Here is a 26,446-nt window from a genome sequence, read left to right as displayed (position 1 = left end):
TTGAAGAGCTTGCCAAGTAGCTTTCGGGATCCCTTTCCAGGTTTAAGGTTTAATGATTATTTACTTAGTCAGAACAGACTAGATGTTCGTTAAACATTAGTGCTGATAACTAGATATGTATAGAAAAATAGCTTCAATTCATTGCTTGTTCTTTTTCTTTTTAAATTGGTTAGACTATTCAAAGGGTGAGATTATGTTTTATAAACCATGTATCGGCATATGTACTCACAAGGATTTTAAATCTCCCTCTGCGTAAGAGGGGAGCAATGTGTATGATACAATTTGGATGTAAATATAGCAGAAGCATTTCAATGTTTTGTGGGAAAAATATGAGAGAGCTGGGGTTGCCCTGTAAACTTCAGTTTACATGGTCACCATAGGTATGCATCATAAGTAAGTAGTTCACTATCCATAGATAGAAATACTGAGCATAGCAAAACCTATCAACTAAATGCATTTTTATACAGCAATACTACTGTGTAATTATTCTTGATAAAAAATTTGTTATTTATGCTAGAATTTTTTCTGTACTACAGTGAGAAAGTGGCTACAAGCATTGTGACCTCATACTCAGTGAACTTTTACTTCTCAAATAGTGCTAGTTATGAGGAAGGAGGAGGATAGTCTCATTGTAAACTACTTGAGGGAAGGGAGCCCATGTTTTCTTAGTGAGAATCCACAGAGTGAACTCAGAAGATACCAGTTGGCTTACGTATGTGAATGTTAACCTTCCCCTGTTTGTAACGTCAGAGGCCAGGCTTTCCTGGTGCTTCACTGTTGATTCTTGGGTGATCTTCTGACACAATACTTGGTGAATGCTTTTGGGTAGTGTTTGCCAAAACATGGAGCAAATATCATGAGTAACTCCATTATTTTTCATGGTGTGCACAAGCATTAAAGAAATATTGAATCACATTATGAGCAGCTGAATTGCTTTTCAGTTTCAAAGTGAATTCTTTCTCAAACCTTCTGAATACATCAAGGAGAAGGTGTCAGCTAAGAGTTAGTCTTTAACATCTTTCCCACACTTTGTAATAGATGGTACAGCTCTCAGGTTTAGTTTTCTGCAGACTACACTATCCAACACCAATATTTATTTATTTTCATGGTTGCCTTCTGTTTATGGCATGAGAAACTGATTTTGTATTTGTGGTGTTGAAATTAAGTTATTTTAAAAAATAGATTCACTTAAGTAAAAGAGTAACTTGACTTAAAGAAAAATACTAAGTAAACGATAGTGTAGGTGGAACATAGGGCAACTGTCACAGAGGAGGGGCTGAGGTTTGGGAAACAGTATTTTAAAAGATAATGCTGAGTAATATCTAAGAGATGGTAGTTTCTAGAACGGTTACCCTGTGTTCCATGTATTTTACAAAGGAAAAGTTAGCAAAGTAATGATGCATCTCATAAAAATTTGAAAACTTTTTGAGAAGTAATGAAAAGAATGGAAGGAAGATAATAATCTTTATTGGGGGAGGGTCTCTGTGCTAAGGGTTTTTCACATGCTGTCTTTTGATCCTTCTAACAGTTTTGAAAAATTACTATTAATTTGTATGTTTGGGCTTAGATTTGAACTCCAAGGCTTTATTCTGACTACACTGTTGAGATATCAGCTCACTGGCTCTTGTGCACCAATTTACAAGTATGTTAAAGGTGAAGAATGTGGTTAGAGATGACTGTGGGAAAGCATGGATTTTGGAGTCTGGCTCACCTGAGTTTGAGTCCCAGATATTTGCTCAGTGCAATCTTAGCATGCTATTTACTATGTGCAAACTTTTCTGAGCCATGATATTCTTTTAATCTATAAAATATAAAAAATTATAACAAGCTTACAGAAATGTTGGAAGGATTAAGTAAAATCGCATATGTAAAGCACTTAGCACAGTACCTGGTAAGTAAGCAGTTATTCAGTGTTAGTGCCTTCATTCTATTAAAAAAAATTCTAGACTCTCCATATTAATTGATATTAAAAATAATTATTAGATATGCACGTGAAGTGGAAAAGTGACTTTATATACCCATGGACATGGGAATATTCGATTCCTTCAACAGCCCTCTCCTCACCATAGGAGACTAATTAAGGAAGATAGAGAGACAGAGTTATCATTTAGTCACATATATTCACAAGTTAATAAATAAAATGCATTTTACTTCTTTTTCTCCCCTCCTCTCTTGGTGTCCAAGATGAAATGGGCTGCCTTTATAGAAGATCTGAAGTAAGAACTCCCATGTGATAAAAATTTAGCTCCTTTCATTATAAAGGACATATTAAATAAATAACAATGGATTTATTTTAATCTGATTTAAATAGCGTATTTTATAAATAATAGCATATGTCTTTCTATACTGGCCACTGATAACTGTTAAAAACAGGTTCAAGAAGGCCATTCAGATTTTTATAATTCTGAAAAAGAACTCTAGCATGTCATCCCAATATATTCTGCTATAAAAATGTCTCTTACCTCCCCTCTTTCCTTTTACCAATATCTTTAAAGAATCCATCAGGCTTCCTTAGGTCATATGGACTTACACAATTAGTTCTTATGATAATAAAAATAATAAAAATTAAGTTTTTTAAGGGTCAATGCATTTCTTTATGAAGAGGTTATATACAGGAAAGCAGTTAGATTATTCACCAGAAAGCATCAATATTTTAATTTGTTTTCAGAAATAAAGAGTTTGAAGAAGCTGTCAATTTCTTTACCTGGGCTGTGAAAATTGATCCCTGTTTTCTGGATGCTTACATCGGACGGGGAAATTCTTACATGGAATATGGACATGATGAGGCCATCAAACAAGCACAGAAGGACTTTCTGAAAGCACTGCATTTTAATCCAGTCTATACAAAAGCCAGAATTTGTTTAGGCTACAATTTGCAGGTAATATTGTATAACAACATTTTACCACGGAAGCACCTTTTGGGCAAGAAAAAGAATATATCTGGCCTGTTAGTGGTGATGGGGATACATGATATTTCTTTGGCTATGAACATTTTACCTTTCTTTTCTTATTCGTATTCAGAGCAGCAGTGAGAAGCAGGGGTTTGATGAGTTATAGGCAGCCTGCCTGGAGAGCATACCCAGGGACCTGGTGTGATAGTGAGATGAGGATCTTCTGAACTTGAGTTTCCTTAACGCCTGCACCCCTTTCTACCTCACCCCCTTATACCTACCACACTTATAGACAACTTTTAAACTTGCCTGATGAGTTTCACATATAAGAACCTGGCTAAAATTTGTTTCACTAGCTTATACCTGGGCTCCATAGGTTTTGGCCTATTAAATTAGTGAAAAGCTAAAGGGAATAAACAATGTATGATCTATGCGATGGATCAGACAACCACTGCATAGAGATTTCTGAATTCAGGTCATCTTCCAAATGGCAGTGAATTAGAACATACCGGAAGGCAAGAGACCAGGCATTTGTCCTTCCAGCAAGTTGGAAGGGTGTTGCTCTGTTGTGTTGTCACACAGGTCTCTGAGTGATTTCTGGGACACTCTGACCTGACCCATGCACTCACCGAGCTATGTGCATTAACAAAAGATGTAGTGGTATTCGTGGAATAAAGTGCTAGATGTGTTATATTTTCCATGAAAAGGAAAGGAATAATCTTTTTATCCCTTTTAATATTAAAAAATTTAAACAGTGGTCCAAAGTATGTTTAAATTATGGTAATTTGCAGAAATTCCTATTAATAATCTGTCATTAAAGTTGAATTTTTTTCATTTAGAAATAAGTGAATTTGGCTGACCTAAGATTAATAATATTGGAGGTGGTTGTGGGTTTGGTTATAGTGAGGTATGCCCAAGAACTGATTAATAAGGGAAGTAAGATTGCCTTATGAGTGTTAAACATAAAATTAGCCATTATTTGATCACAGTAGAAATTTGCAAAGTCAATTTAGAGACAGGGTGACTCCTAAAACAGCTAGAACTTACTGTAATCAAAAGAAATGTGTTAACAGCATCATTCATTGCCTTCAACAAGGATTTACTGAGCACCTAGTATAGGACGGGAACTGATCTAGGCCTAGTGATACAGCAGTGCCCAAAATACGCTGGTTCTTCTTGTAGAGTTTACTACCTACTGGAGAGATAAGCACCAAGCAGTCTTATTAATAATTATTTAATTCTATTCAGGATAAGTGCAACAAAGAAAAAGGATGGGTTTTAGGACAACTTATAACCAGGGAACCTAGCTTCATTTTAGGGGTGAGGGAAGGCTTTTTGAGAAATTAACATTTAAACCGAGGTGTGAAAGACTAGAATTAGGACTAGGAGTTAGGGCTTAGAACACTGTGTTCCAGAGAGAGGGAACAGCCCATTATAAAGTCTTGTGAGAAAGAGACAGAGGGCTCAAGGGGATGGAATGTTATGGACAAGGGGAGAGTGGTATGGGATGCGACTGAATTGAGTAATGACTGGAGGTGAAGGTCTTTTTAACTGGTCCAGGTCAGTGAAAAATGTGAATGTCACTCACCAGAGCAGTGACATCGGATTTGTGTTTTATGAAGATTTCACTGATATATATCAACCTGAAGGAGGATTGAAAAACACATTAGTGTGAGGAAGACTTGAATCAGGAAAGGAAGGACTGAAAAAGGAGAGTTAGAGAGGCCCATCAAATCCTGTTCGGGGGAAGAGTGACCATTTCTTGGACAAATATGAAACAGATTCCCCTACTATGTGCCTACCACTAGAGTTATGGAAGTGAGCAAAACAATTGTTGTCAGAACAGACAAGTTCAATTCCTTGTTCAATTCGATGTTGGTTTCCACATAATTTACTGTGAGGGAGAAGCTTTACTGGTTAAAGAACAATGTCTAGTTAACTTATGAGTTATATTTCGTGTTCATTTTATGCAAGAGTCACTGGGCTTGCTTGGTTTATGTGAGAGTCCGCTTCTGAGGCTCTGGCAAGTTGGGATTTTGAACCCACAGGAATAAAGGACAGTCCCCGGACTGTGCTGAATTTATCAACTCACTGCCTTCCTGTGATGAGGTATTTAGTTGCCAAATGGCCTTCTCTAGGAAATACTCTGATATCATTCTGTTAACAGTGTCCTCTCCTAACCTTCTTTCTTTTTTTCCAGTTGGCGCTAAGGTTGGTGTAAACACCTGCTTGGTAGATTTGCATGCAGTTTTCATGGAATGTGTGATGCTGGTACAATTTATCAAATAGGCTTTATACCATCAGTTTATTCATTTACTTATTCAACACATATTTATTTTATTATGTATAGTATGTATAACTGGAGATTCAATGCCAAGCAAATAGACAATTCCTGCCTGTGTGTGCAGAGCTCAGTGTAAAATTTGTGGTGATTGTCAGAAGCATTGGTGTTTCCCGTCGTGGTGAAGATTTTATGTTGTTCAAGACTGGTATAAGAGATGGCTCTGACAATTAGATTTATTTCAGTTAATTAAAATTTCAGCATAAATGCTCAGAGGTAATCAGTCAATTGAATGCACTCACAGTATTGCCTACTTCCTTGTTTAAAATATCTTAGATTAAGCACAATATAAATATACCCTTACTAAAGTCTTTATTTGATTAAGTTAGAATCATAAACATTTGTCATGATATGGACAATTTCCTACTTGGTGTAAACGGAAAATTATTTTAGGCCCAAGGAAAATTCCAGAAAGCTTGGAACCACTTTACCATTGCCATAGAAGTTGATCCGAAGAGCTACCTAGCCTATGAAGGAAGAGCTGTGGTCTCTCTTCAGATGGGTGATAATTTTGCTGCAATTCAGGATATAAATGCTGCCATAAAGGTAAAAATCCACTCAGATTATATTATCATTAGCATTAAATTAACATCATCAGTGAGTAAGATCAAATAAGTTCTCTGTTGCTTTCTAAAAGTGACTTGTAAAGAAAATAATATTTGTATTTTTTCCCCAGGAGATTCCTAGAGAGTTATTATAGCTTACCAGTTTTATAACCTAATGCATTTAAAAAATTTAAAAACAAATCCCTAATAAATGTTGATTCCTCTCAGTAAATGCAAATTTATAGTTTCATGATACATCAGTATTATTGTGTAATAAAAAATGAATGCAAAAAATAAAATAACGTTCTGGGTTTCAAGGAACTAAAGAAAGAATAGTGTAAATCCCCAGCTTCTTCTGTAGCGAAATGGCAAATAAAAAATGCAGTGACGGAAAATTTGCCTTTTTTCTTCTAGATTTTGGATTCTTTTTTTGTAAATTTAGGTAGATGTTGTAATCTTTAACAGAGCTAAACAGATGAGCGTTTTTCCCCTTACATCTATTCTTTGCAAAGGAACTGAGTAGAGCACTAAGATTATTTGTTTTATTGCAACCAAATAAAGTGTTGACACTGAACCAACTTCATTCGGAGTTGTCTCTCAAAATATTTGCTCTAATGGGGTTTCACCTGCCCTGTAAAATTACTAGTTTCCCACAAAGAGATTTCATAACGTCCATTTTTGCAGACATGAAGTTGGAGATAAGTACTATTCCCAGATGCTAAATACTCATACTGTTATATTGCAGATCAATACTAGAGCAGAATTCTTAACAAATCGTGGTGTGATTCATGAGTTTATGGGTCAACAACAGAATGCAATGAGAGACTATCAAGCAGCAATTTCTCTAAACCCCACGTACTCGCTGGCTTACTTTAATGCAGGAAATATCTATCTTCACCACAGACAGTTTTCCCAGGTAATGTGAGTTTTCATTAACATTTTCTTTTTGACCGTAAATGCTTTCTCTGCTACATATAGTTTCAAAATGCAATCCTTATATGTCAGGCTAATTTATTCATTAGCTCTTTGAAAATTTTTTTCTCTTTCATAAAAATGTTTATAATTATTTATTAAATGTTTACACCTCTATGGATTTTTTCTCCTCTTTATCATCAGCCACTCAGCACTTGTCCAGTAAACATTGTTTTGGACTTCTCTGAGTGCCGGCAGTCGCCTTGCTATCCATTGTCACCAGCTTCCAGCCTGGAATCCTCTGCTCTTTGCCCCCACTTAGCCAAATGTCAGACTTCCTTCCAGACTCTCTTTCGTGATGTGATTATCTAACTCGTCTTAATTTCTACCTTTGCTAAGTTTCAGTCACATGAGCACTTGACTGGAGTAAGGAGATATGTCTGTTAGTTCTGGTTTTCATGACAACTTAATCTTTTTGGACCTTAATTCAGAATGGCTGAAATGAAAGTGTTGGGCTATTAGGTGATATTTTTTATATTTATTTTATTTGAACTGTAATGCATTGCATGACTCAAATGCTATTTTTTGTTTTTTTTAAATCTATATTCACTCTTGTTCATCTTCAATTTTATTTTGTTCTTTGTCTATCTTTCTGAGTCAGGAGCTTAATCCATTTATTGTCACCCTTTCATTTATATTGTGATAAATTGTTAAGGTTATGCTTTTTCCCCAGGTACTGTTTTCAGCAGTATCCCCTGTATTTTGCTCTTTAATGTTTTTATTTTTGTTTTCCCAAAACATTGCACTTGAAATTTTGTTTCTCCTTTGACTAAAGAATAAATTAATAGGGCACTTAAAATGTTCAAGAGGAAGGGCTTTTATATTTTCTAATATTGGAGTATAATTAGTCTATATCCATACTTTTTTTTTTTTAATTTGGTTTATCTTGGACAGAGAAAGGTTTATTCAAGTATCCTATAATTAGTGTGGCCCTAGATAGTTTTCTTTACATCTCTTGTAATGTCTGCTTTATGAAAATTGCTGCTATTTCATGTATAGATGTTCATACATATTACATATGCATTGTGTTGTGAATTATAGTCTTCAGCATTACAAATGCTCTTCTTTGTTTCTCTTTGGAATAAATTCTCCTTTATCTGATGTGAAGATCCTGACCTCTGATTTCATTTGGTTTGCTTTTGCCTGATAGTCCTTTGTCCTTCCTTTTCAGTGTTTAGAATCTTTTGTTTTAGCTGTGTCTCTTTTATACAGCATAGAGCTGGATTTTGGTTTAGATGACAATTTGAAAATATTTATCTTTTAATAGGTGGGTTATATCCCATTGACATTTTGGCACGGTCAATATGTTTGGTCTTAGTTCTGTTATTTTATATCATATTTTCTGTTTACATGTATTTAAAATATTTTATTCTGTGGTCTGTTTTATTTTAAAATTTCAGAGTTTTTCTAATATTTAGGAAGGTTTACAGTTTGCTTTAGTGATGACCTTTATAAAAACACCCTTGTACCCTTACTTCCTTATTTCTTTAGTTCTCTTCTATGAAGAACAATAAAATGACCCTTTAATCTCTTCCTCCCTTATTTCTCCCTCTCATCTATTAGTCAATTTTAGTTAGTATTATGCTCTTTTGAAAAATGTTTATATTTATATCCTTAAATATGCTTGAGCTTGTTCTGTCAGCTTGTCATGTCAGCTTGCTTTCCACTCTCTCTGTATTCTTCCGTTTTATTGTGTTTCGTCATTCCTACACTGCCAGAGGATTTAATATTTGCATATACTATTTTGTTACCTTTATTTCACGTTTAGTCTTAGTTCTTCAGTTAAATATATTTAATTCTCATCACCAGGCTTTTTGCCAAAGTTACCCTCCTAACCAATCATTTCTTTGTGGTCTGAAATTAGTCTTCTAGTAGAGTCCTGAGAAAGGGTTCATGAGAACAATATTCCTTGAATTGTTTCACGTTCACAGCTGTTAGCCTGCAGCCTTTATATCTTATGACAGCATGTCTGGGTTTAGAGTCCTTGACTCATTTTTTCTTTCCTTGAGTGTTTTGTAAGTGCTGTTTCACTATTTTTTTGGTGTTGCATATGTTGGTGTCAAAAGCCTAATGCAAACCTGATTTTCGTTATTGGTGACTTCTTTTTGTCAGGATAACCAAAGTTTTAATTTTTTTTATTTTTTTTAAGTGAAAAGTTTTTTGTTTTGTTTTGGTTTTTTTTGCAGTACGTGGGCCTCTCATTGTTGTGGCCTCTCTCGTTGTGGAGCGCAGGCTCCAGACGCGCAGACTTAGCGGCCATGGCTCACGGGCCCAGCTGCTCCGTGGCATGTGGGATCTTCCCGGACCTGGGCACGAACCCGTGTCCCCTGCATCGGCAGGCGGACTCTCAACCACTGCACCACCAGGGAAGCCCATAAGTGAAAAGTTTTTTTACTTAAAAGTATGTGTTAGAGTTAAGCTTTTGGGGTCAAAGTTATCAAGTACAGAGTGTGCATTTTCAATATGTAGATTTCAGAAAATCTTTGTTGAATTCAGTGTAAATATTTTTCTCTATTTCATTGTTTTGATTTTCTTCATTGGGGATGAATACCAATGATTATAAATAGGACGTCTTTTGACTCCTGTATGCCAATTATTTTTTTCAAATGTTTATCTTTTAATGTCTGTTTCATTTTCTTTTGCATCCCCTAAATTTTTACTGTGTTTTCTATTATTCCCTTGTTGACCTTATGATCCAGGTTTCTTTAAAACTTTTTTTTTAGTTCTGTCCCATTTCCGTGACATATCTTCCTGGCCAGGAAGATCCTTTTTCTAAGATCCTTTATTATTTATTTATTTATTTCTTAAATGCAGTTTCTTCCTTAACAATTTTTTCTAGTTTATTTTATAATGTTACATTATAATTTTTATCTGCATTGTAGGAATACATTTTTTTCTGGGCAGTTTTTATGATCTTTCCAAAAATTAAACTCTTACTTTTTTATCTTTGTTTTTTACAATGAAGGCATGCAAATTACTTTTCTGTTCCTTATATTTGAATGGGATAATTTTTTTTTTTTCCTGGACTAATAGCAGATTTTCTTGTGAGAGATACGGTGATAGGCCATGGTAACTTTCCAAGTTGAGCTACCACTGATGCTATTGCACAGGACTTTACAGTATGTCCTTTCTAGCCTAGCCTGGTTTGGGAAGGCTTCTACCACAAGCTCTGTGTTTCTCAGAACTTTTCACAGTCGTTGCTTCTAAGATAGCATTCTCATTTTAAAAAGTTGTTTTTATTGCTTGCATTTTCTGAGATCTGTAACCTCTGTATTCTCCTCTAACACCCGATACTGTCACCATACCCCTTAAAAATGATCTTTGGGGCACCTTTATCTACCGAGAGGCTAAAGTCCTTGTCTGTATTTTGCTGGAAAAGCTGAGAAGATATTTCCTGATTCCACTTAGTTCTTCATTCTTTCAATCTCCTTATATTTATAATGTACCTGCCATGTGCTGGGAATTAAGATCCTGAGGATACAGAGCTAAACAAGATAAGGAAGACTTCTTTTATGATGTAGCTTATATTTTATTGGAGGAAGAAATAGAAAATAAACAATATTAGTAGTGATAAATATCTAATACCATCTTATTTAAGCATCTTTATATCAGTACTAACATACAGTGTGGGACTATATGAGATTACCTGGGTGGATAGAATAGATGGAGAGAAGGGGTTTAAGGAGCAAGCCCTGGGACAATACCAGTGTTTGGAAGTGAAGTAGAGAGGAGACTCCAGAGTGTAGACCGAGTGGGGAGTATCCAGTCAGGATGTTGGGAAGGAAAGCAGGAGAGCATGATATCACCTCAAGAATAAAGTACTTTAAGAAGGGAAATGTGTCCTGTGTCAAATGCTGCTGAGAAGTCAAGGAAGGGGAGGATGGAGAAAATCATTGATGACTTTGGCAAGAACATTGTTGGAGTCTCAATGGCATCAGAGCCTTGAGCGGAAAGGGTTGTGGAGAAAATGTGAGGTGAAGAATTAGAGACAGTTCAACGAGTTGAAAACTTCTTCTGTGAAGAGAAGTAGTGAAATGGGGGTGGTGGCTAGAGTGGAGTAAGGTGTTTGTATTTTTAATTTTTTAAAATATGAGGGATGCTGATTCATGCTCCTGTGTTAATGAAAGGATCTAGTAGAAAGGGAGAAATTGTTGGTGCAGGGGAAAGTGGCAGGGATAATTAGGATCAAAATCTTTGAGGATTTGTTGGGGCTAAAGTTTGGAAGTTCCAGGGGTGGCCTTTGAAGGGAGCAGGACACACTATCCATCATGTTATGAGGGAAGGCAGAGAGTTGGGGCACAGCTGGCTGTAGCTAGGTAGATTTTGATAGTAGGTATTTCTCTTAAATGATTACATTTTTTCCATGGAATATGAGTACCAGTTACCAGTTAAGAGTGAGGATGGACAGGTATAAAGGGGGAGAGTATGGCTAGGAGTTTTGAAGAGAAAATGTGAAATAATTATTTTAGAGAGTGGTAGGGTGAATGTTCTAGGGAAGTATAGTAGAACCACCAGACAACGTCAAGTTCTCATTTGAGGTTGTGATTAAATTTAAAGTGAGATCTTGACTCCATACTGCTTTGTATATAATTATTTCTATACAGATTCAGTACGGCTTTCTGTGAAATAATTATTTTAGAGAGTGGTAGGGTGAAATAATTATTTTAGAGAGTGGTAGGGTGAATGTTCTAGGGAAGTATAGTAGAACCACCAGACAACGTCAAGTTCTCATTTGAGGTTGTGATTAAATTTAAAGTGAGATCTTGACTCCATACTGCTTTGTATATAATTATTTCTATACAGATTCAGTACGGCTTTCTGTCACTCCACACTTGTTTCTGTGTGTTAGTCTCTTATCTCCTCATTCCAGTTAAGCTCTTTAATGCCAGGAATCACACTGCTTTCTCTTCTCTCCATATTTCCTTACTCAGAAAGTCCATCTATACCCATGGCTTATACTACATGTCAGCCTCCACCTTTCTTCTGAGCTCCTAACCCATATTTATCACGAGTTGCTAAAACTGGATGTTTTACAAGTGCATGAGAGCCAAAACTGAATTAATCTCTCTATCCTCTACACCCCGTCCAGCTCTTCTTCGTATAACCCTGTCTCATTTCAAGATGTCATTCCATGGAGTCACCTGAGTAAAAATATTAGCATCAGTTGTAACTTTCTCTTCAACTTCTTCATCTAATCAGTCATCTAATCCTGTCAAATTTCCTCCTTAGTTTTTTTCTCAGATATGCCCTTTCCATTCTATTTCTACTGCCATTGCCTTAGTTTAGCTGTTTCCCAAGGTAGATCAGTTAGCTTGCTGACCCCTGTGATGAGGCTGGTTGACCTCACTGGTGAAGCTAGCTGCTGGGACAGAGAATTATCAAAGGTATTATTATATAAGGCATGAATGAGATTGTCATAGCTCAGACCTCAGACAGCTGGGAGGCTAATGTTTTCCTAGGCTGACAGGCCAGGGTCAGTTGCCTTAAACTTCCTCAAGCTCAGACCACACTCTGACTGGGTCTTGGCAATGTTTCTCTGCATTGTAGAGTTAGTTAATGAGCATTAGACAAACACAGTGCCCAGGGCAATTTTCTGTTTCTATCAGTGTTTAAGGTCCACATGAGAGGGAGACCCCCACATTTAAACTTATTTGTCCTTAATCACTCTATGGACATCATGTATAAAACTATTTGGTTAGATCTAAAGTGTAGTTTGATCTTTGATTTTTTTTTTTTTTTTAAGTATGGCTCTTGCTCCCCCAAGCTGGGGACACATCAGCTGGGCAAATATTTGATCTAAAATGTATTCCGCTCTCTGTCTTGATATACTGGATACTCGGGCTTTGCAGTATGTGCTCCCTTCAGAGACAAGCAGACTTTGAGAGTAGTTATTCAGCTATTTTGGTATGCTCTATGCTTCTTTGTGGAGCAAATTCTTCTATTTCCTGTCCATCCTCCCCCTCCCGCTTTGTTTCTGATGTATGGAAAGAAGGTTTAGCGCCAGGAGGAAGGGTCCCTCAACAGACCAGATAGTCTCTAAAGGGTTAAAACATGTGTGTGTTCTGGCTTCTTTTATGGTTGGTTAGTGACTTAATGGTTTTAAACCACAATTGGATGAGCTACATGCATGTGTCATGAATTACAGGTGACTTAAAAAATACCTGGATCTGCTTCCTAATTACTTACAGATATGAGGGCATTAGGCCAATTGTTAAATCAAGGCCATCTATTGTGGCAGGCATCTTTGGCCTCTAACTACTTCATAGTTAATGCTCCTGTTCTTCAAGTAACCTCATTAAATTTATAGGCTTTCATTATCTAAGTAGTATGTTTTCAAAGCTATAATAGAAAGTTACATTGTTCAGAGTTAACCATACTATTGTGTTTTACTAAGTTTATTTTAGCTGAGGTAGGCATTTGCTCCTACCTGATTGCAAGTCATGCTTTTGTGATGTAGAATTGTGTAGCCTTTATTGATCATTTACTGGTGAATTAAAATGAAACAAATTAATTTTTGAAGGAAATCTTGGCTCTGCTTCGAGTCATTCCCTTGCCTCATTTATAATGACTGTGAGTCCAGCCTCCTGTTCAGGAGTGAATTGTCTTTAATTTAAGCTCTTCACAGAGGGATGTCAATTCTGCTGCCATCTTAAGGGATCCTTAAATTGCACTTAACTACAGCATAGAATAGCTCCCATTCTGGGATGAGATGGGTCACACAATCTTGATCTAATTGCTTCTCAAAAGTCTCAGGCAGTAAAATTCATGGAGTATTACCTGAGGGCTATGACATCTCTCCATTTGTAGACGCTGGCAAAAAAAATGATGTATCAATAATAATTGACTGAGTCCTTACTATAATCTGCATATCGTTCTCAGTACTTTACCTGTCAGCTCACTTAATCCTCATAGCAGCACTGAAAGTAGGGTTCAATTTGTTGCCTCCATTTTATAGACAAGAAAAATCGAGTCAGAGTGATTTAGTTACTCACCAAAGGACATAGAGCTAATAAGTGGTAGAGCCAGGGTTTGAACCTAGAAATCTGGCCCCATGGTCTGGGCTCCTGGCCACCATGCTCTCAATGTTTCACTTCACCCACAATGGAAGTGAACTGAGGACACATCCCTGAGAAATATAGAGAAAAATAGTTCCATGAAGAAGACTGATAGAAAATGATCAGAGAGGTAGGGGAAAAACTAGGGAGACACCCTGTCTCAAGGACAGAGAGAGTTTTAAGAGGGAAGGAGAGACCAAGAGCATCCGTGCCACAGAAGTGCCATGGAAAGAAAGGACTAGAAAATGCCTACTGGGCTTGATGACATCTTCAGCCTTAGCAAGAGCAGACCTCATGGGCTAGGGGGAGGTAGATAGAACCCAGACCGTGCTGTACTGGGGAAAAGTCGAGTGGTAAGGAATTGGAGACAGCAAGCCATATTGTTAAAAACAACTTTTCCTTTAGGGAAGTTTTAAAGTAGGAGGCACATTTTCCATCCATCATAGAGTTAGAGATGAGATTCCTACCTTGAGTAATAGGGTGTCTAATCGGCATCTCAAGCTATGTGTGATGAAGGACCAGTTTTTTAAATTTTTCTAACTTACTGTTGATCAAGACCCCAACACCAGTCGATGGACCACAATTTGGAGGGTCCCTTCCGGCTTGATGACGAGTTGTGAATCATCTAGAGTTTTTGATCATCTTGACAAGCTGATTTTAATCTTCTGTCTTCCTTCCTTCATAGCTTTTCATAGTATAACGGAGTTTTTAATCTCTTTTGGTAAGGTTTAGAACTTTATTTTCAAAATTCACTTCTCTCTTTAGTCCTTACTCTGCTTTTATATGAAAAATGTTAATTTTCGAACTTACATTTATCCTCCTGTGTGACCTTCTTTTCTAACTTATATTTTACTTTTTTCTAGTGCTGTACAGGGATGTGAGATTTGTGTGTAGTGGGGGAGGGGGAGGTGGTAGTGGAACATTTCACCTCAGCAGAGAGTATTTTATCTCTGACACTGTCTAAAACTGCTGACACATGGTGATAACAAAAAGCAGACCAACTATTGGTTGGTTTTATTATCGTCTTTTACATTCTCTACAGATGCTGGCATCTCCTTATCATCTGTATCTGGAATGAAATGCTTCCACTATCTCCTCAGTGTGCCACTGGCCTTAGTTTTATATTAAAAGTGTTTCAAGTTGCTGTATAGCTGCCAATTAAAATATATTCAGATTATCATTATCTTCGCATTTTTATAGGCTATTGACTACTTCTCAAAGGCTTTAAAGTTTGATCCAGAAAATGAATGTGCTACCATGAATCGAGCTATTGCAAATACAGTATTAAAGAGATATGAAGAAGCAAAAGAAGACTTTGCACATGTAGTTGAAAGCTGTCCATTTTGGGCTGCAGTATATTTTAACAGAGCATACTTCTACTGTTGTTTAAAGCAATATCAACTAGCTGAAGAAGACCTAAGTAAAGGTATATTTTTTTGTAATTTTTTGATTAATATTATAATGGTTGATTTGTTTGTTTTTGATGACAAAAGAAGAAAATCATCAAGTCTATTTGCCTAGATAAACTAACATTAGAATTAATGGTTTTATATATCATATCTTTAATGTAATCAGTATGGATTCCTTTATGTAATAACTTACAGCATTGGTAAGCTAAGACATAGAAAATTATTAGGGAAACCATACATAAACATTGCCAGCCTTTCAAAAAAGACATTGTACTGTGTTTTCCCAAGTTAATTTTCTTAGAAAGATTCAATGTTTTAAATTTAACTAAATAATTAGGTACATATGAGGAAAAATGTTTTCAAATAGATAATACTAAAGTTCTTATATTATAAATTTTTTATTTAAAAAAGTGAAGCTTTTTGAGTGCTAGCATAAAACATATCTTGAAATTTTTTTCTTTTACAGCTCTGTCTTTGAAACCTAATGATGCTCTAGTATATAATCTTAGAGCAGAAGTTCGTGGTAAAATAGGTCTGATTGATGAAGCTGTGGCAGACTATAACCAAGCACTTTATCTTCAAGAACATGCCTCAGTGGTATGACTACATAGACCATGGATTCTGTAGTAGTTTACACAGCTGTTCTTCCATAAATTGAAAAGTATTTGTTGCTTTAAAAAAAGTTTGCACTATCTTCATTGTTTTGTGCTTTATGTTTAGTCTTTTATATAATTCTTTAATGCATTTTAGCAACACCTTTTTGTTATATATTAATTATAAAACTTTCAGATCATTTTCTGCAGATTTGGAACAACTCAATAATTCAGTTTCTTCACAAGGTGTAGAATTTAAATGAGAATGTTTCTCAAGGGACATACTAACACAAAATATTTTCTTTAAAGTAAAATAATTCTTTTTAAAATAATACTGTGTGATTTTAGAAAATGTCTCATTGACATTTTCATCAATACCTAAATGTAATCAACAGTATCCAGATCAAAAAAAATAGAGAGCTGATGACTATAAAGAAATTGAAGTCAAGCACATATCCTCTCTCCTCCTTTGAACAATATCTACACAGGTCTGTATTCTTCCCACTACTCATGTTTTTTCAACGTTCCTCTTTTTCATTCTTCCCGCTACTCATGTTTTTCCAACGTTCCTCTTTTTCATGTTGCCTCCCTTCCAGAACAGCACCTATAAAGATTTGGAGCGTCCGCTTTCCTTGACATGCCTCTGCCTCTTTAATGCATATGTCATACAAGAATATAAAAAATCTGCATACACTTATAATTAGTGCATCATAGAACTTGACAAGTAGAAATACATTAAAACAGCTAAAATTTCTTTTTTTTTTTAACATCTTTATTGGAGTATAATTGCTTTACAATGGTGTGTTAGTTTCTGCTTTATAACAAAGTGAATCAGCTATACATATACATATATCCTCATATCTCCTCCCTCTTGTGTCTCCCTCCCACCCTCCCTATCCCACCCCTCTAGGTGGTCACAAAGCATGGAGCTGATCTCCCTGTGCTATGCCGCTGCTTCCCACTAGCTATCTATTTTACATTTGGTAGTGTATATATGTCCATGCCACTCTCTCACTTCGTCCCAGCTTACCCTTCCCCCTCCCCGTGTCCTCAAGTCCATTTTCTACGTCTGCGTCTTTATTCCTGTCCTGCCCCTAGGTTCTTCAGAACCGCTTTTTTTTTTTTTTAGATTCTATATATATATGTCAGCATGCGTATTTGTTTTTCTCTTTCTGACTTACTTTACTCTGTATGACAGACTCTAGGTCCATCCACCTCACTACAAATAACTCAGTTTCCTTTCTTTTTATGGCTGAGTAATATTCCATTCTGTATATGTGCCACATCTTCTTTATCCATTCATCTGTCGATGGACACTTAGGTTGCTTCCATGTCCTGGCTATTGTAAATAGAGCTGCAATGAACATTGTGGTACTTGACTCTTTTTGAATTATGGTTTTCTAAGGGTATATGCCCAGTAGTGGGATTGCTGGGTCGTATGGTAAAAATTCTTAATAGGGTATCTCTTTGGTGAACCGGAGAACCCCTTTCCTTTATCTCACTGATAGTAACAAGGCTTCCTGACTTGTAAACTCATTTAGATTTGCTTCACTCAGTTTATTTTCCTTCTTCGTTTCATTCTTCCAGTACATCTCCAGCTCCTCAGAGACGTGTGTTCACTGAGATGAGGCATTGTGGAAAAAAATACCCCTATCTACTCAGTTTCCTTTGTTTTCAGTTTGATGTACCAGATTTTCACAATACAAAGCTGATTTTTATTCGTAAGCCAATGTGGGGATTCTTCACAGTCTTTCAGGATAGTTTTCTTAGCATGATATGTGGGTCCATGTGAGGACTGTGTAGTGCCTAGTAAGTTATTTCAGTTGGTGATTCAGACACCTTTAATGTGCCTCTTCAGATCCTCTCATTCTCACTCGTCTCCAGAACCTTTAGTCCCAGCCCGGCCACAGATGAGATTCAGGCCAACCTCATGCACCCACAGACAGACCCTCATCTTGTGCCCCAGCCACACATCTCTCACCTACAGCGCTGGGCATCTCTTTTAAAGCTGAGATGTCACCTGCTGCGGTAGTGCTCAGCCACGTGCCTGGCAGATGTGCAGGGGACCCAAGTCCCTGTCAAATGAACTTTTGATGATGAGAGAAAGGAACTAGTAGATAGGCTCTTTTCCATCTCTTGGTGGAGTGTCCTGAGGCACTTGGTTTATACAGCCTCCTGGAGGATGGTCCTTGGAGATTAAGCAATCAGTTCACACGTACTAGCAGCCAGCTTCGAGATGTATCTTCTGCTGGTGCTTTTGGCTTTTGGCTTCCCTGCTTTGCTTCCTTTTGTTACTGCTCCTGCTTTTTTGGGTTTGCACTTCTTGAAAAAGTCATTGCCCAGAAACATTTTCCTCTGGCTCTGCTTTCTGGGACAACCCATGCTAAGACAATTAGTAATTTAATATTTTTTTCCTGATTACATACAAATACTTATAACAATAGGCAGGAATGATACAAACCAAGGGCCATGATAGCGTAATGGAGCAAATCATATCTAACATGCCAAAATGCTACGTGGTGACCCCGGGTCCACATCCCCTGGGTACCCACAGTTTCTGTCTGTACTGACCCCCAACCTCTTGCAAGAACCTACAACTTTCCACCTGAGGCCCTTTTCTTGGTCCACACATAGGCTAAGCCAGACCAGGCAAGGTATAGTGTTCTCTGCCTCACATTCATTGTCTCTACTTCTTTACCCATGTCTTGTAAGGTAGCAGGTGTCATTAGATGAGGAAACTGAGGCTCAGAAGGGTCCAGTTATATGATCAGTGTCACACAGCTTTTAAATGGTGGAACTGAAAGCCAACCTCTATTCTAGTTTAAAAGCCTCTGCTCCTTTTCACCTAAAGAGAAATAAAACAAGATGAACTCATAGTCTATTAAATAACCTTTATCGTGATGACATCAAAGCTCTCTGTCTGCATAATGATTATTAGTGCAAAAAAGGGATTTCCAGTCTTTAACACTTCTTTTGTACTGGCATATATGTGTATTTATTTATGTCTATGTCTAAGTATCTATGTATCTAGCCTAGCCTTAGATAAATGCGTGATGGTAGTAAGATTATCTTGAGCTTTTAATTTGAAATACAGTCAATGGGCAGCATTTTACATTTTATCTTTAATAATACAGACCAGATAGGAATGACAGTAGAAAGGTCAGTATGTTGGCAGCAAGAAAGGGAAGAAAAAGAAAATTTCACTTGCTAAAAATCTACTAAGTACCAGAAACTCACCTATGGCTTAAGGACATTTTCATTTCACCATTATACTTGAGACAGTCTTATAATTCACATTTTACAGAAGAAAAATATGAGGTACAGAAAGGTTAAATAATTGGTTTAAAGCACCTCGAGTATAATGATGTTATCCAAATGTAGTTTCATTTTTATTTATTCAATGTATTTCTTTAAGTTGACTTGCTAGTATTAATTGAATTTATTTAGAGAGAAGGAATTTGTAAAAATAAATGCATAACTATTAATAAGTTTGTCCTTGTTCTACCTAAAGTAATCTTTTTATACCAGTGTTCCTCATATCACATTTTAGGAAACATTGTGCTCTATAGTGTCACTGCTAGATGGGTGTAGCTGGAAGAGAAATCACATTGAGGGAGGGAAAAACATATAATGCCTCCTCAGTGAGAAAGAAGAGAAGTTGATTTGTGCCTGGACAGGGAGCTCGGAGCTAGAAGCAATATCCTTGAGCCATGAGAGTCTCGATCTACCTTCTTAGCGTGTTGTAACAAGATCTCACTCCTAGAGGTTCTCCAGTGGCATAAAAATGTTTTGTTTGTCAATGCCTGAGAATCACTGATTTCCAAAAATAACAGGCACTTTGACCATCTACTATGAGATCCCAATGTTCAACTTGTCTTCTCTTCACCCATCTTTACCTGGCTAATGTATTCTCAGGAAGAGACATTTTCCTCTCCCTAGGAGGGTGGCTTAGGTCTTTTTCCTCTACACTTCCACAGCACTGCTACCTACTCTTTTGGATTACCCTTCAAATCTGTATATCCTTGTTTAATGACTGTCTTCCGCACTAGACTAGAAACTTCGAGGGCAAGGATTAGGTCTGTCCTGTTCACCATGGTATCACCAATGCTTGTCACAGTTCGTGGCACATAGCTGGTGCTTCATAAATATCTGATGTGTTTACTTAAATAAAATGCAGGTCTGGACACTCATAATGCAGGACATTATGACCCAACACACTACAGATATGTGTTCTACTATTCATTTCTCTGATAAAGTGAGCATCCTGTGAGATTCTAGGCACAGATTCTTCAAAGGTCAAAGCAATGACAGCACTCATCCTCAGTGCTATTCTTATTTAATATCTCCTGTGAGTAGAGAGGTTCTTAGCATCCACATAGCTTTCACAATGCCTAACTTACACACACACACACACACACACACACACACACACACACACGGCACCCTTAGAACTATAAGATGAATACCTTAGAAAATGAAATTAGGAAAAACCAAGGTGTAATAAATGAGATCAGTCTGCTATAAAAATAACAAGTAGGCAGCTGTCAAGGTGATGAGGGTGAAATGTCTGAAATCATGATGTGTTAACATCTCAGGCTAATCATTGTAATTTTTTATAATTGGATGATGCTATGACATAATCAAGCTGTAACCCAATCAAGTATAGTGAATAAGAGACTATAACAAATTTTTAATTATTCCCCTTTAAAAAATGATATCTTGCAGTAATCAAGGGGCCATGGTGTATACTGTACCTAAAATTGGGGCAGGGAATGGTCAGAGTGCAAACATTGATATGCATGTTCCTGGCTCTATCTGCTGAACTGGTGTTCCAAAGAGTGGATAGGAACATTCTGATCTTTTGACTTCTTGTTAGTTCATCCCCATAAAGTAAATGGGTCATACCATTGTCATAGTTTTAATCCACTAAACCATTAAGGTAATCCAGCTACTTCTCCTCTTTCTGATTCTGTGCTAGCCCAGAAACCTTTAGTGATAATTTGATTTTCATTGTGTAGAACAATATTTATAGTATAATTCCACTTTATTGTAAAATTAAACATATAAAGAATATACCCATTATATCTTTTTAGAAAGCCTTAAATGATTTTAATACACCAAACTTTAACAGTTAGTACCTGTGGAGAATGTGATTGCTGGTGTAGGGTTTGTTGGTAAAGGGTGTGTGGGAGGTTTAAGAGAAGCTCAGTTTGATTTTTTAGTTTTGACGCTTCTGCATTTTCTGATTTATCCATTTTTAAATCATTGAACGTGTCTTGGCTCTATAATAGGAAAAATATAAAATAATCTCACTCACCCCCTTAGTTAAATAGCTTATTTGAGGCAATATTTATGACCGTAAAAGATGCACATTGCCTTCTTCCCTGGGTGCCTACAGTGAACTTCAAACTAGATCTGGCCTGCAGGCCCTCTTTAGAGGTCCAGCTGGTTCAGGCAGGTCCTGCCCACAAAGCATTTGAGGTCCATGTTTGCATCATCACCATCTCTTTAGAAAAACTTAGTCTTAAAAAAAATCTTTTTCTACAGTATATATGGTTAGGTCATAGTCACTTAAATTTCCAAGGAAAATATAAAATTTGCTGTCCAAACCTGTGTGAGTGAGTTGAGGTCGTTTATCTTCTCAGCACTGCAACTTTAATTTACTTGCAAAAGGAGAAGACATTAGTTTGCAGGTACTCGTGTGGTGATTTTGCTTTACTTTAGATCTCTTCTCTGAAAGTAGAAACATCTCCAAAGCCTCTGATGAGAAGAAAAAGAACCCACTGAAAACTTTGCTTCAACATGTGTATCAACTTCATGACACAAATTTTAATAGAGAAAGGGATCTTAAGAGACCAGTGGTTTATTCTGATGATACTTGTAATTTTATAACCATAAATTTTATAACTTAAAAGAAATAAATCTCTAAGTGGAAAAGGCATCATTTACATTTCAAATATAAAAATGCTCCTTAATCTTACTTCAATTGATTAATAGGTTAGACAATTCCATTTATTGTTACATATTTTTTTTTATTATTTGACACTTTTTTAATATAAATTTTATTTCTTTATTTTTGGCTGCTTTGGGACTTCATTGCTGTGCACGGGCTTTCTCTAGTTGCGGCAGGGCTACTCTTCGTTGCGGTGCGCGGGCTTCTCATTGCAGTGGCTTCACTTGTTGCGGGGCGCGGGCTCTAGGTGCACAGGCTTCAGTAGTTGTGGTGCGTGGGCTCAGTAGCTGTGACTTGCAGGCTCTAGAGCGCAGGCTCAGTAGTTGTGGCTCACGGACTTAGTTGCTCCTTGGCATGTGGGATCTTCCTGGACCAGGGCTCGAACCCGTGTCCCCTGCATTGGCAGGCAGATTCTTAACCACTGCACCACCAGGGAAGTCCCCTATTTGACACTTTAAAGTATGATTTTTACTTATGTGGTTCAAAGACGTAAGGAATAGATCCCTAGTTATGTTACATGAAACATTTCTTTTTTTTCTATAATCTTCCCATAGGAGACCTATAAATCAACTTAGCTTGACTTACATTTGAAAAAAGAAAAAGTAACTGGGAGTTTAGCTTAATATTTTATGGCATTATGACTGTTACACAGTAGTAAGTGTTTTTTAAAAAATCGTTATAAATTGCAATAATCTGAATTTATCAGGCTGGGAGACCGCCATTTAGGTGTGTTTGCTTTATAAGCTAGGAACGAATCTCTCTTTTGAATTTGAAGACCAGAATAAGAATTTTAGTGTCTAAGTTAAGGTGATTTATTACACAAAAACGAGTGATGAGATCTTCTTTCCTAAAAATGATAGAGCAATGAGTTTATTAAAGTCTTAGAGCCCTATTCAGGAAATTTACGAATTCTGTAGTACCACTCTATGCCTTTGAAATGTGGGAGACATCTCGACACAATTTTTCAGGGTGTAATTTACCCTGAATAATATATGAGCTGTGTAATAGCTCTGCAGTGTATTCTCATCTCCACCAAAAGCTGGCTTCTCTAGTATTGCATCTCCTGCTTTCAATTTCCATGCTGTGTGTTTACTATAGTGGACCTTTGATGGTGAGTAGACAAGATGGGGGAAAAATATTTGAAAGTCCTTGGCAATCCAGAAAATAGCTTAATATACTCAACTTTTCAGTATAGTTTGGTTTTGGAAATGTGCTTTTTTTTTTTTAACACCTTTATTGGAGTATAATTGCTTTACAATGGTATGTTAGTCTCTGCTTTATAACAAAGTGAATCAGCTATACATATACATATATCCCCATATCTCCTCCCTCTTACGTCTCACTCCCACCTTCCCTATCCCACCCCTCTAGGTAGTCACAAAGCACAGAGTGGATCTCCCTGTGCTATGTGGCTGCTTCCCACTAGCTATCTATTTTACATTTGGTAGTGTATATATGTCCATGCCACTCTCTCACTTTGTCCCAGCTTACCCTTCCCCCTCCCCATGTCCTCAAGTCCATTCTCTACATCTGCGTCTTTATTCCTGTCCTGCCCCTAGGTTCTATAGAATTTTTTTTTTTTAGATTCCATATATATGAGTTAGTGTATGTTATTTATTTTTCTCTTTCTGACTTACTTCACTCTGTATGACAGACTCTAGGTCCATCCACCTCACCACAAATAACTCAATTTCGTTTCTTTTTATGGCTGAGTAATATTCCATTGTATATATGTGCCACATCTTCTTTATCAATTCATCTGTCAATGGACACTTAGGTTGCTTCCATGTCCTGGCTACTGTAAATAGAGCTGCAATGAACATTGTGGTACTTGACTCTTTTTGAATTATGGTTTCTCAGGGTATATGCCTAGTAGTGGGATTGCCGGGTTTTCGTTTTTTAAGGAAGCTTCATACTGTTCTCCATAGTGGCTGTATCAGTTCACATTCCCACCAACAGTGCAAGAGGGTTCCCTTTTCTCCACACCCTCTCCAGCATTTATCGTTTGTAGATTTTTTGATGATGGCCATTCTGACTGGTGTGAGGTGATACCTCATTGTAGTTTTGATTTGCATTTCTCTAATGATTAGTGATGTTGAGCATTCTTTCATGTGTTTGTTGACAGTCTGTATATCTTCTTTGGAGAAATGTCTATTTAGGTCTTCTGCCCATTTTTGTTGGGTTGGTTTTTTTCTTTTGATATTGAGCTGCTTGTAAAGTTTGGAGATTGTCAGTTGCTTCATTTGGTTCAGGGGGTTGTGTAGGCTTCCTGATGGAGGGGACTAGTGCCTGTGTTCTGGTGATGAGGCTGGATCTTGTCTTTCTGGTGGGCAGGACCGCGTCCAGTGGTGTGTTCTGGGGTGTCTGTGACCTTATTATGATTTTAGGCAGCCTCTCTGCTAATGGGGGCAGTTGTGTTCCTGTCTTGCTAGTTGTTTGGCATATGGTGTCCAGCACTGTAGCTTGCTGGTCGTTGAGGGGAGCTGGGTCTTAGCATTGAGATGGAGATCTCTGGGAGAGCTTTCGCAGTTTGATATTACGTGGAACCAGGAGGTCTCTGGTGGACCAATGTACTGAACTTGGCTCTCCCACCTCAGAGGCTCAGGCCTGACACCCGGCCAGAGCAGCAAGACCCTGTCAGCCACATGGCCAGTCTTAGTGAGATAAGAGGTATCTGGTCTGCAACAACTCCATGAATCTGGGATTATATCTCAGTAAACTGGATGCTTGCTGGATCTTTTAAGAAAGTGTCCCTGGAAAAGTTGTGAGAGGTAATCACAGAAGGCACTCAAAAGCACCATTCACGGTGTGCTGTTTCTTACAACGGATATAACTCAGGGTACAACCACATGGGAGAGACGCACAAGGCAAGGCACACAGGGAAAGGGCTGGAAGCTTCCATCTCGCTCTGAGGGCATCACTCTTGCAGCATCTGCCTATGTTCACTCTCCTGGAAGTTCAAAATGTGGTTTTTGAATAGAACTTTCCTCTTGGGTTTCTGAGCCTGGGATGTCTTAACCACTAGGGAAATAAGTGGGTAGCCAATGCATATTAATTTTACTGGAGGAGTGTCAGAGGGAGAGAGGAAGGAGAAATTTAAGTAATTTAACTGGAAAGCAATTTAGACATGAAAAGATACAGCAATGTCATGGAATAGAACTTTAAAAATTCACACGAATCTTAACAGTAAAGCATAAGACTTTGGAGACATTTCTCCCTTTTGGGTGGATGCTTCGGGATGTGCCACAGACCAGCAGGGGTCAGCATTCACTCTCCTCCGTTGCCGGGACCTGAGACACAGAAGCAGCCTCCAGAGTACAGCAACACAGCAACGTTACTCCTGAGGCTCCCTCCACAGTGGCTGCCCATGAGCCCATTTTATAGATGGGGAAACTTGGGTCCAGAAAGATTAGGTGGCTCACAGAGGTCCCACAGTTAAGGGAGGAGCCATAATACAAACCCAGGCAACCTGAGAAATTTGAGAAACGGTGTTTCTGGAATACTTTGAAATGGAAATACCTATGAAAGCCAGATAAAAATGGCTGAAGCTCCTCTTTTTTGAGTTTTGTTTGTTTGTTTAATGCATGTTTGACTAACCTGATGAAGAGTAATCCATTTCTCAAAGTACTTTCAATGATACATGTGTTTTTATTTAATATTTTAAGTTCCATCTTCGTATCTACTTGGATCCATTCTGTGCCAGGTAAAATATGTGGAATAATAAAAACACGTAAGTGCTTACTGTGTCAAGATCTTTTCTAAATGCTGTACGTGTATTAGCTCTTTACTTATTGCAGCCACCCCATACAGTTATTATGATTAACATGCCCATTGTATAGATGAGAAAACTGAAGCAGAGGGAGATTAGGTAATTTGCTTAAAGTCACACATCAATTAAGGGGTTGAACAATCTGACTCTAGGGCTTTTGCTCTTTCCTCTGATTTTAAGCTGTGTGAGGGAGGACAGGTACTGAGGGCCCGTCATCTTCAAAGGAGTTGCCTGTCAGCAGCCTGCAGGTTTCAGGGAGATCTATGCCCTGGAAACTCAATCTCTTGGCACCCCAGAAATTATGCGATTCCTTGAGGACTTCAGGAACTCCACGTTTTATCTTCTGTTTGGAATAACCTAGACCCAAAGTAAGCAATTCAATTTTGTTTTAAAATGAGGAAGATTAAAGGATAAAATTTAACCTTAAAACCTAGTAATTTTCCTCACTATGCTATAGGGTTGTAGTTTCTACTGAGCCAGAACTTTATTTTCTGGATACTAAGACTCTCTGAGATTTATCCCTGGAAGTTTACAAGATAAAGGAAGGACCCTCTGAGAGGAAATGGCTAATGTGACCTAACTTTCTAAACAGGGCAAGGCTTTAAGAGTAATTTCTGCCATTCAGCTCTCCAGTGACCCACAAGCAATAAATGACAGTCTTTTAAAAATGGCAATGGCTTATCGAATTCTTGGGCATCAGGCAGGGGAGAACTCAAGTGATTTCTCTACACCCGTAATGCCAGGAGGAGTCATACCCAGAGACCTGTGTTATAAAAGAGGAATTGTTTATGGCTAATGAAAAATCCTGGTGGAACTGTCCATCAAACTTTATGAAATGTGTGAGTTACTTAGGTATCAGCTTTCTGGATCTCATTTTCTTTCCAGAGCATTCAGAATTAAACCCTTTCCTTACTGGCT

General features: G+C 37.5%; 1 protein-coding gene across 1 annotated transcript in view; it reads left to right on the top strand.

Annotated features, from left to right (window-relative positions):
• TTC6 (tetratricopeptide repeat domain 6) overlaps window positions 1-15,816 on the top strand; it is a 199,394-nt gene extending 183,578 nt beyond the window's left edge. The window contains exons 27-31 of the mRNA XM_065871682.1: window positions 2,669-2,879; window positions 5,626-5,778; window positions 6,523-6,693; window positions 15,005-15,230; window positions 15,680-15,816. Of these exons, the coding sequence (XP_065727754.1) occupies window positions 2,669-2,879; window positions 5,626-5,778; window positions 6,523-6,693; window positions 15,005-15,230; window positions 15,680-15,816 (898 nt within the window). The remainder of the gene's footprint in view (window positions 1-2,668; window positions 2,880-5,625; window positions 5,779-6,522; window positions 6,694-15,004; window positions 15,231-15,679) is intronic.
• The last annotated feature ends 10,630 nt before the right edge of the window (window positions 15,817-26,446 follow it).

Source organism: Phocoena phocoena, chromosome 2, assembly GCF_963924675.1.
Source record: "Phocoena phocoena chromosome 2, mPhoPho1.1, whole genome shotgun sequence".
NCBI lineage: Eukaryota > Metazoa > Chordata > Mammalia > Artiodactyla > Phocoenidae > Phocoena > Phocoena phocoena.
This window is presented reverse-complemented; position numbering and strand designations above follow the sequence as displayed.